The sequence below is a fragment of the Andrographis paniculata genome, unplaced genomic scaffold (genome assembly GCF_009805555.1).
Source record: "Andrographis paniculata isolate CXL003 unplaced genomic scaffold, ASM980555v1 Contig5END, whole genome shotgun sequence".
Lineage (NCBI taxonomy): Eukaryota > Viridiplantae > Streptophyta > Magnoliopsida > Lamiales > Acanthaceae > Andrographis > Andrographis paniculata.
In genome coordinates, this window is record NW_026137595.1 from 4,109,976 (window position 1) to 4,121,568 (window position 11,593).

Genomic DNA, 11,593 nt, shown 5'->3' on the forward strand with positions numbered 1-11,593 from the left:
TTCAAAATGACGAGAGTGCACGAATTAAAGTGGTTTGTGCTATATATATTCATATTAATATTATATATGACATGATATATGATACTCCCTTAACAATCTATCTATTTTTTCATTTTGTTCTGTCCCATAACAAAGTATCCGTTTCTTTTTTTTAAGTAATTGTATAATCTACCTAACATTACAAATACCCTTCTAGTTTACAATATATTAAACAAATGTCATTACCTTTATATCATACAATATTAATAGAGTTAATTTATTCTTTTTACTTTTATTTCTAATTTATCCCAATATAATACTAATATTTCTAAAATTTTGTGCAAAAAGCAAATGGATAGATGGATTGGGGACAGAGGGAGTATATGATATAAGATGATATGATATAATATGATGTGATATGATATGATATACGATGATACGATATGATATAGATACAGCCGTGGGGGGAGAGTCTCATTACCCACGCTCGGGAGAGGCGCGTGTACTGGAAACTCCTCTGTACAAGGGCATACATATACAGTCTGCCTCCGATTCCAATCGAACCCTAATTCCCTCTCTCCGTTCTCCTAATTCCCTGTCTCCGTTCTGTCTGTCCTGGAGGGGAAGAGTTCTTATTGCAGGAGAGAGCCAACAGATTGCTCCCGGTATTCTTCAATTAGAATCGCATTGCCTCTGCCGCCCCGCCCCCGAGTGATCAAAGTAGGGTAGATTTCTTTTGAGGAAAAGGATTTAGGGTTATATATATAGCGCCGTGGTGGGGTTGCCAGTGGAGGTGGTGGTGAAGGGGGAAGGAACTCAAATTTGACAATGCTGGAAAACTCTAGCTCCGATTCACTTGCCTCCGCTGCCGGCGCTGCTGCCGTCAAGCGTTACGCTCCTCCTAACCAACGGTATTGGCTTTGGCCTCGATCCTGATCTATTTTTCGATTCATTGTGTTTTCTTTGTACTTTTTAAATTTGGGATTTCTGAGATGTGCGGCGTGAGTGGTTGACGGGTTGTTGCAGGCATCGATCGCTGGGGAGACGTAAATCTGGAGGAGGTGAGTTTGTTTCGTGAATGATTAATTATTCTTCATAACTTGATTACACATTTGCCTATCATGTTCCAATCTGACGTTTATGTATTCCTGAGATGCTTTACATGCAAAGATTGTTCTTTTCTTCGATTATGTTGGTCGACATGGATTTTCTTCAATTATTATTCATAAAAGCAATTCTTGATATTCTATAGTACGGTCAATATATCGTTAGTTTATAGAAGTGATTAAAAATTTTACAGTGTCCTGAAGAAGAAGGGAGTGAAGTGCCTGCTCTCTGTCTCTGAACTGACTCCTGTTTTCATTGTCATCACTTATTGTGTTGTGCTTGGGATCCTTTAACAATAGGCCATAATTGAATATTTTGTTTGAGGTTATCAATAGAAACCTTAGTTTGCAAGTATGTGGCTATATAGATGTATTTAGATATAAAATAAAACAGGAGACTTAAATCTGGCTAATTTTGTGTGGCATGAGCTTTATGTGGTACAGTGCATAGATGCATTCCAACAGAATGTGGAAATCATAGTAAGGTCCAGGCGTTAGAATGATATACCTGCGTGAGAGATTCATAAAATGCTATAAATGTCCTTTAACAAAAATATGAACTTTTCGTTTTTAATCATCTTATTAGTGGGAGGCTGAAGCTTGCATCCAAAAGGATACTTTTCTATCTGCAAGGGCTTGATGTAGAGATGAGAAATTGATTGGGCGGGAATGTGTTGGTATGGGTGAAGGTTGATGATAACGCTAACATAATTGAGAAAAATATAATAAGTTGAGAGAGAGGAAACTTCGCGTTTGATGTATGTTCATGTCTTCTTTTCTGGTAGTTCAAACTGGATGGGTGCCTAGAAGCCAATGTTATATTCGTTTGCATTTTCTTGAAACTGCGTGTATATTATGTCCCCCTTCCACTAGAAAAATAAGCATTTAGTTTCTGTGTGGAGTTTACTTAATATTAGTATTTTTTAATAATAATTGCTAGTATATTTTATATGTCAATATTATTTTGTTCTTGTGTCTTAATTGATATAATAGTATTGATGTAAATAAGAGTAATCTCAAAGGAATTTGTAATGGGTGGTAGGGTTCATATTTACTAAAAAAAAGGAGGATATTTTGTGTTTGGACCACCCCCAAAGACAAAATGGTTTCTTTTTGAGCGAATGGAGAAGTACTATATTGGCAATAACCTAAAATATTTCCTCCCCCCCCCCCCCCCAAAAAAAAAAAAAAAAAACCTAGGTGTTTGTTTGGAATTAAGGATTAGTTTGATTTTGGGGGAATTTGGTTTTGAATTAAATGATTTTGGAATGTGATGTGATATATTTAATTAAAAATTTATTTAAAATGTGTGTTGAAGTATTTTAGGAACTATTTTTTAATAAAATCTACTAAATACGAATGTTATTTTGTACAGAATAAAATTGTATATGATAAAAGACATATATATACCTACATATAATTGACATAAATCGATTTTATAAACAATAGAAAGTTTTGAATGTATATAATTATATTTTTATTGAGGAGATAGAAATATATAATGGTAAGTAGATCTCACATTGAGAAATATTTGAGACAGTAAATTATATATTTATTTATTTTTATTCTTCTATGAGATGGTAAATTTGAGATCTAAGTGTCTGCATAGTGCGAAAAGGGCTGCAAAAAATTTGGAATCATCAAACAAACAAACCATATATTTCTTGTTTTTATGCAATGCTTGCCTTCAGTCTTTCCACGAAGGTGAACTGCAATAATTAATGATTTGTGTTTTACAAAAAACGTACTGGTATTGTGTTCTATCTCTATAATGGAATGAATGCCCTGATGTGATATGAATCTATAGGGGAAGAATGCCAGGCTGTATTAGTGTCAATGCTGGTGGCTCGGCATGCATTAGGAAATTTTCTGCATTGACTGCTAAAACAATCTTGTGCATTAACTTTACTGATTGTAATGTATATGTGTTGAACTGATTGTGCAGAACGACTGGAACGTGCTAGTAGCTATGCAAATGATGTGGAGAGGAATTCTATTGGGCCCCCCAAGAGTGGTCCAATAGCGGATCATGGGGACTCTGCTTATAACAACCGCACTGGTGAAAGTCTTCGCGTAAAGTTAATTCCTTTACAAGGGTGTCACAGTAGTGAAGCTTCTCAACTACTGAACAACCGTATGTTTCATTTACTACAGTATATTTCTGGAACTGTGATTCTGATTCAATGGTTCTGGGATCTATTATATAAATTTATTAACCAAAAAGATTTGCCCCCCTTTCCATTGTAAGACTACACAGTGAATATATGATTACAGTCTGGTCATGCACTGACATAACTTCCTTCCCTTCTTTGGTTTTTTGGTAAGGAAAAAGCAGTCAATTCTTTTAGGAAGGATCCCCCATGCCAGTTTGTATATATAAACGTTTCTAGCAGTTTCAGGTTGTGCATTTAGTTTTCATTTGTTTTATGTATTGTGATTTTCATTCGTAAAAGACAGAGAGTGTGCATTTTGTAGTTAAGGTGAATGGGAAATATGATAGATACAGTGAGAAAAGAGTGGACATACTGATTAGATCACAACCGAACCAAGATATAGGCCTGTCTTGTAGCGCCACACTTTGCAAAAAAGTCTGCTGGGTCAGCGGAACAAGGAGTGGGGTCAGAAGTTATGGATGGGCATCTGGAGATAAGATACCAAATTTTATTGATATTTGAATTTAGCTTCCAAGGCAGGGGTGTCCCTTGAATCCAACTTAGGGTGTATTTAGATTCGTTTTTAAAACAAATCAACGGAAGGTGTATGGCCTGAGCATTGATAGGACAATCTAAGGCTTTCTCAATGGCTAAGATCTCTGGAACATTTGTGCTCAAGAGCCCATATGTTGAGACAATATAAAAGAAGGTGATCTAGATTATCTAAAATGATAACCCAAATACCTGTCTGCGGGTTTACCTAAGTCCTTCGCCTCTAATTTCCTTTTATTTTTCCTCTCTCTCTGTGTAGATATTATGTACATATGAACTGTCAGGGCTAGTCGCACAAAGAAAACTGAAAAGGGTCTTATTTTTCTTATAAGTTAGTCATACCAAATGTGCGGCGGCTATCATTTTATTGCCATCTATTTATTATTATCCTTTGGATTTCCCTTTGTTTACCATATAGCTAAATGTCTTAAAAAAGATTATCTGTGCCTATCTATTCCAGGTTGGGAAGCTGCTGTGAATGCACTCAACAATTTGCCAGAAGATTCAGCTGGTGAGTTAAGAAAAGTTTACTGGTAAATTTTTCAAATATTTGGTTACTTAACTTTGGGTCGTCTCTGAACTTCTAGGTAGATCACTTCAGCATTATTGTTAAATGATTGAAGTGTGTTACAATATTATAGTAGTGTCTCTATTGTCGTAGTAGCTTGTACGGGGTTCATTTGTTTGATTAGCTATTCCAAGCTTTGCTTTATATTTCAGGAGCTTATAGTACTGCCTACCTGATTATTGTCCTTTTTTCTCAACTCCACAATCTTGTTCACCATTGTCTGAAGCTCCACCCACATTAGCCCATTAACAACCACCACGATTGTGGTCAACAAGCACACGCCCCTCTGTTGCATTGCATACTCTTTGCTGACTGCAAATGAAGATTTCGTTCTTTCACTGCAGCATAGCTTTTGTGCAGCCCCTCTTCAGCTATAGTGTGCAAGGTTTTGTGTTGCCTTATTTGAGGTTTTATTCTCTATTGATAATTGGTGAAGTTTTCTGTGTTGAGACCCAAATTGGGTCGGGCCTCATGGTCCAAAGACTTCCCACTAATCCTTTTGACTAGATTTATGTCTTTTTGGTGAGATCAAGGACTTGTCCCAGTGTTTACCACTTCTACCAGCTTGGTTCCCAGAGGTTTGAACATTTAAGTGAATGGTGTTCAATTTGATAGAGAGAGTTGGAAAATCTGAGTATTGTGATTTTACCCTGGTAGGTTAATTCGATAAATTGATTGTAAGCTTTTTTGCTAAATGCGATGCTTGAAGAAGCGAGGAGACGCCCTTCTGGCTTTAGTGATTCATCCTATGAACCACTTTTTATTGTATTTCTAAGTTCTGTGCATATTTCTAAGACGCTCCTCATTCCTACCATGGGATCTATGATTTTCACCAAGAGTTAATGTACCTTTTCTCTCTCTTTTCTGTTCTCTCTCTCTCTCTCTCTCTCTCTCTCTCTCTCTCTCTCTCTCTCTCTCTCTCTCTCTCTCTTCTGTTGAACATTTACTAAATGCTGTTACCTATTTCAAATTGTCGTCTATATATTGAGTGGATGGATTTCACTGTAGCGTTATTATGTATTCAGAATGCCTGTGAATGAGAAAGTGTAAGCTTATCTTTGGAAGTTTTACTCCAGCGAGTGAATCACAGGCTCACAGCCCCCAACATGAAATTAGAATTGAAATGATTGAGAATTGAGATTTTCTTCAAGCTTGTATGCAAGTCTTGATAAATAGTTCACATTTTAAATACCTTTGTCAACCACCTTTGACCAGTTGTGGTGGTTGAAATCTGGGTACCATTCTTCTAGTAATTTAGTTTTCTAATTAAAGGTTAAACAAACAATTTATCTCTTTTGGGGAATCTGTGATTTCATATAATTCGTTATGTGTGTTAATCAGAGAGACCAGTCCTTTATACAGCAAAAGGTACACCGGCTTGGGGTCAAGCATATCTTCCGCACTTGGTATGTTACATTGATTTATGAAATCTTAACATCTAATCTAAACTCAAAACTGGAACTAAATTAGTTTGATTTTCTTCTCTTCAGGTGATGCAGCCTGCAGGGGTGTCTACCGGCTTGCAGAGAGATTTCCTGAGTGAACTCCAGCAGGCAATGCAGAATGCAAATTCTGGTCCGAATGCCTAAACCAATCACCTCAAGCAACATACTTTTGTTCAGTGAATCTGGGATCACCTTGATCCATAAGATTTGAACTTCATGTTTTTGCTCATTATCTTTCTTGTTCCATTGCTATTTATTGAAGCCGAAGTATCCCTAGCATACTGCTGCTAGTTGTGTGCTTTTGTGCATCCTTATTACCATGCTGTGTTATTACATGCATAAAAACATTGTCTTGGCTGTGTTACATATTGTCATTTCCGAGGCCCATCTGTGGCGAGCCATAGCCACTTAAAATTTAATCGTAGTTTTGGTGTCTGCTGGACAGTATAAACAGAATCCAACCCTTCATACAGTCGGAAAGGGGAATACTAGGAGGCCATAAGTTCAATCTTTAGCATGAACAAGAGGATATTGATACTAACAAACATGTATATATACGATTTACAGAAATGGTTTGTTTGGGATTAGGAGGCTCCAAATATGATCCGATTGTGAGTGTTGGTTCAATCTTGATCTTTCCAAACAGGGATGATTCCCTGAGCAGCCAAACGCTTCTCAACCCAGAATACAACGTGCTTTGCTGTGGGCTTCCTCTCATCCACCAAGAATGGCTCCACAGTGCTCACTCCCGACCCATACGATGATATCGAGAACCCCTTTGGCCCTGCAAGCAAATTTGTACGTATTATTATTTGCCTCGTAAGCGACAATTGCTCACTCGGATAAACCATGCTTATCCTCCTATCCTTTTTAAACATACCATTGATGGTTCCATTGGGGAAGAAAGCCCAAAATGTGTAAGGAATTCCTTTCTTCACAAATGACCCTTCCAACTGTCATTCATTGAAATTTCAGCTTGTTTGCCATTTTTGCATATCCATGATCCACAAAGTTTAGGATATAACCTTATTATCAATGTAGGTGAGGTTGAGCTCGGAGATGTCTTGCTGCGTTTCTAACGTCGATTTGAGTGTAGGGATCACATCCTCTTCCATCATCTGAGGCAGAGGCTTTGCAGGAGCTTTTGCTGCAGGTTTTGGCTTAGCAACAGCAGCATCACTGCCATCCTCCTTGGCCTTTTTCACCTCCTTTTTCTCCTTTGTTTCAGCAGCAACTGATTTAACAATCATCATATATATATATATATGTCTACATATCTATACATAAATATACTAGTGTGACCAAAATCATTTCCTATCTATCTATCTATCTATCTATCTATCTATCTATATATATCTATATATCGAGAGAGAGAGAGTCATGGTAGATCACCTGTGGGTGTAGATGATTCTTGAATTGCTGAACAGCATATGCTTCTCTTGTGATGATAGATTACATTGGAAACCTGTGAGAAATGGCACAAGTTGTTTAACTATATCTTTGGATGCACAATGAAGTTAGTGTCAAGAATATAATATTATGTACCTGTAGTGATGATAATGTGAGTGGTTTTGGAGGTGGTCTGGCTTTCTGCCTGAAATAAGAACAAGATGGGCAGTTCCAAACAGCTATGGATCCTCCAGTTGCTGCCATGGTTGTAGCTTCAAGAATCAATCTGCTTTCAACTAACTCTGTTTAGTCAATTAAGAGCATTTTGTACAGATTCTATCTTGTCTCTTGCCTTGGCCTGCTGCTGCTGCTGCTGCTACTTCTTCTTCTAAGATAGACCCTGCAAATGGAGGAGGAGGAACAACTTTTGTTATCCACACATTGCCTCAATGCCTTATTGCCACTGATTTTTGTGTCCATGATTTTATTATAGGATTTGATAAATATATTTCTTTCATATTTTATACTCTTTTGTGGGCTCAGGTTATTATTAGGGGAAATTTTGGGCCTTAAAGGATCTTGTTCTTGGGCCCAATAGGCCCATTTGGTAGATCTGAATTTCTTTATATATTTTAATAAAAATATAGCTATTGTATGCAGTTTTTTGGAAGAATATACATATATATATATATATATATTTGTCAGGGGGTAAATGATTAGTTTAAGATTATGATTTTTATTAGTATTTGTTTGAAGATTAGTTTAACTATCTGTTTATTTGAAATTTAGTTCTATAGCTCCTCGAGAACCTCCATTTTACCATTCAAGTTATCATCAATTATATCAAAATTTCTCATTTAGTAAATATAGTTTCCATACATCAATAAAAACGTCCTTACATGAAATACATTATTCCAGACACATGAAGTTTTTAGTTTTGATAATTTGCAAAAGAATAATAATAATAAAAAAAGAATTATTTTACCGAGCCCAAATTTCAAAAGAGAAACGATACAAGGTGCACTATATTCAAACAGAGTCGATACATAAATCACAAGAAAGTGACTGAGATTGATATGGATGAAGAACAGGGTGTTCGTTTTCAATTTCAAATAAAGCATATATATATATATATATATATATAACCACTATTCAACCTGCCGATTTACTGTTATAATAAAAATATATTATTTTTTCAAACAAAACATGTCAAAATAATATTAAAACGAAAAATTTAATCCAACACCTTATATAAAATCAATTTCAAACTACAATTAAACAAATCGTACAGTGGAAATTTTCATAGATATATGAAAGAACCGAGTATATATAAACATCAGAACCAGATTTGTATCCGAAAATAAGGCTCAACTACGGCTCCATTCAATCATCGATGCAGGGCTTAGAGTTCATGAATCCATTGAGCACATCCATATGTCATGTAATAACCCACAATAAACAAGTTGCATCTTTACATGGAGCTGTAGTACCTGACGCTAGCTTGGCAGTGACGGTTACTGTGGCCACACTCTACATTATTTCCTCGACTTGGATTTGAATATGTGCTCTTTATAGAATTTAAGCTCAGCGATGCTTTCCTTGATGTCATCCATGGCTCTGTGCTTGTTTTCCTTCTGAGGAGCCCTTTTCTTGTCTAGCATCAGATCACAAGGAAAATATCACAACAATGGTGGTTCAAGGAATAGAGATTTCTGAACAAAGTTATGTATTTGTATGTTCTAAGGTAGGAACCATGTCTGTAGCCAATGTCTGCTAGTAATTTTGTAGAAAAATATAGTCTATGAACAAAGTTGTAAAATTGTTGTTGAAGAGGTCACGTCACCTCTTGGGTACCACCGGATGCATAACGCCTTGACAGTGCTGACATCAACAATAACATGGGAGAAAAGGGCAGCCAAATTAGGCATGTATTTCTGCAATAAGAAATAAAACGTTGAGAATGAGAAGAAAAGGTAAAAACAATACATAACAGAGCATCATTTGACAATAATATACATAATATTTCATGAAGATATAATTTAATATCAAGATTCCAGTGTTACACATCCTAATATATTAGAACCACCACCAGAAACATCATCATTTGACAAAATACATCATGTGTGGTATTTGTTACTCATCGGTAGTGCAAGAAACAGCATAATTCTAGTCAGTCCAAGAAACAGCACAAACATTGAAAACATCCCTATTCAGTAAATCTCTAACTACCCTTGCAGTTTGCTTGTGCATAATTTGCTTTTTTGGCATGGATTTTCTAATATAATCCAAATTAGGGTGGGTAAGATTCAAATACTGTGAAATCTTATGCTGTATAAATTATATAAATGATAACAAACTCACGAATGTTGAAAGTATATTTTGAATGATAAAAATAAGCAATTGAAGTTTCCTTACCCGCAAAAATAAAAGATCCATGTAGACAGAATTTCCAGCAATATGTGGTCTATATTCGCCCACGTGTCTCTCAACAAATTCCATAACCTAATAGTTTAAAGCAAAATGAGAGATCATGGGAAAAAATTCTCCGCTCAAATATTTTATAGTGCAATATATATTTAGATTATGTTCTGTGGCAATTACCTGCTTTTCAGCTTCTTGTTCACTCAGTGTACTTTGAAGAACCTTCTCTGTCAAGCCTAAACGCCGATGAAATATTGCTTAGCATCAATGAATTGTATTACAAAAGGTCACTACCACTTTCAATGGCTTAAAGTGAAAAACTTAAAGTTACAAACCACTTTCGCCATGATGTTCTTGACACCATTCTCCCATTTTATCAAGACACTCCTTTGATTGATGAATAACCAAATCAGGACCCTACAACAAGATGGAAATATTAACTATCCATCCACGAAATCGGGAAAATGACAACACCACAAACAAATACACAACAATAACTGTGGGGACAGTTTTTTCAGTATGACAATTGGTGAATAGAGTAAAATATCATCTTCCAATGCAATGCTTAAGTAAATAAGTAAATAACAGGTCTCTGACTTTACCTCAACTGACTTCGTTAAATTTCCATCTGTAATGACACATGCGATCTCCAGAATCCTATCGACTTCAATGTTCAGGCCTATATAGACCATAAATAAATCAAGTTTTCACCACAATTTTACAATGTCCGGCAGACGTCCCAAAACCACAATAATAAGAAGGATTCCCTCAACTTGCAAAGCAATCACACTCAAAATTTGAAGCTTTTTAACATCATAGCTGGGAAACATCCTCACAATCATTTCAAGTATATATTGCAAAATGAATGAAAAAAAAGCAAACCACTTTAAGATTCTACCATCAAAACCTCACCTGTCATTTCTAGGTCAATCCACACAAGTGGCATCCTGTACTCCAATGGCGTCTGTACTGAGGTTGGTACTTCCCCAATCTCATTTTGCAGCGACGTCCCATCTCCAAGAGCATCCTGTTTTCCGTCATCTGCATCATCTCTGTGTTGTTCTTCAGCAACAAATTACATAAAATCAAAATTAAAATGGCCACATGGCAAAGCAGATGACTTAAATTGCTGCATACATTCTCGCAGGATAAAGAATAAAATTTGAAGACTGCCAATTTTCGGCTCCTCTAACGCAAACTTTTCTCCATGGGAGAATAAATAAGAAGATCAAAAGCATCAAACCTCGTCTTCCAGAGATATCAATAGCATCATCAGTAGCGACACTACTCTGTCCATTTGCATCATCATTATCATCCAACTCCAGCACCGAAAACGCATTCTGCACCCGATCCATTGCTAACTCCGTAAATTTACTGGCCGCTTAATAACAGAAGATCAAACAAGCGAGAAGCTACGTAAGAGGGGTATAAAAGCACTCGAATTCTCAACTACAATGATAAAATTGAATCATAAAAGTTCCTACCAAAACACAAAACCCTAAATATTCAAATTTTTAGGGCACAAATGATTAAACTCGTTGACAATGACACTACTTCCCAACCAGAACATCGAATATCAAGCAGGCTCCTTATTTTAGCCAATCAAGAACAAGCTTGTCGACAGTAAAGCCCTAATCGCCAAAATCCAGCGAAATTGGAAAATGTTACTACAGCCAGGGCACGGCGGCGGTAGAGGCGGACAGTTTGAATGACTCCAGAATAGCGTTTGACTATGGAATGGAGCGACACTTTCTTCGTTATTGGATTTTTATTTTATTTTATTTTATTTTTTGGGACTTTGGAAAGCTGTGGCTTTCACATACTTTGATTTAGATTAATTTATACGAATAATAAGTTTGTTTCTTTGCTACTTTCTTATTTTATTTTATTCTGTGACTGAGGAGTGGAAATTATATTGTAAGATAAAAAATAATTGTTTTTTTAGATTATTGATTTTTTTGTGAAAAAATGAATATAAAA

The 11,593-nt window shown here is 36.1% G+C and overlaps 3 protein-coding genes across 3 annotated transcripts; 1 reads left to right on the forward strand and 2 right to left on the reverse strand.

Annotated features, from left to right (window-relative positions):
• Positions 1 to 476: 476 nt before the first annotated feature.
• Positions 477 to 6,169, forward strand: LOC127258723 (uncharacterized). The gene is made up of 6 exons (XM_051285675.1): positions 477 to 890; positions 1,006 to 1,040; positions 3,031 to 3,219; positions 4,251 to 4,301; positions 5,700 to 5,764; positions 5,849 to 6,169. Exons 1-6 carry the CDS (start codon positions 808 to 810, stop codon positions 5,945 to 5,947), a joined length of 522 nt encoding a protein of 173 aa, XP_051141632.1. The 5' UTR covers positions 477 to 807; the 3' UTR covers positions 5,948 to 6,169.
• An 81-nt stretch (positions 6,170 to 6,250) lies between these two features.
• Positions 6,251 to 7,657, reverse strand: LOC127258722 (uncharacterized). Its single transcript, XM_051285674.1, has 5 exons — positions 7,349 to 7,657; positions 7,196 to 7,268; positions 6,829 to 7,037; positions 6,684 to 6,756; positions 6,251 to 6,587 (listed from the first exon to the last, which is right to left on the reverse strand). Exons 1-5 carry the CDS (start codon positions 7,454 to 7,456, stop codon positions 6,427 to 6,429), a joined length of 624 nt encoding a protein of 207 aa, XP_051141631.1. The 5' UTR covers positions 7,457 to 7,657; the 3' UTR covers positions 6,251 to 6,426.
• Positions 7,658 to 8,412: 755 nt separating this feature from the next.
• On the reverse strand, positions 8,413 to 11,373 carry LOC127258720 (oligoribonuclease-like). The gene is made up of 9 exons (XM_051285672.1): positions 11,098 to 11,373; positions 10,857 to 10,994; positions 10,526 to 10,675; positions 10,216 to 10,292; positions 9,949 to 10,030; positions 9,794 to 9,849; positions 9,608 to 9,694; positions 9,036 to 9,126; positions 8,413 to 8,846 (listed from the first exon to the last, which is right to left on the reverse strand). The coding sequence occupies exons 2-9, from the start codon at positions 10,966 to 10,968 to the stop codon at positions 8,728 to 8,730; spliced, it is 774 nt and encodes a 257-aa protein (XP_051141629.1). The 5' UTR covers positions 10,969 to 10,994; positions 11,098 to 11,373; the 3' UTR covers positions 8,413 to 8,727.
• Between the last annotated feature and the right edge of the window lie 220 nt (positions 11,374 to 11,593).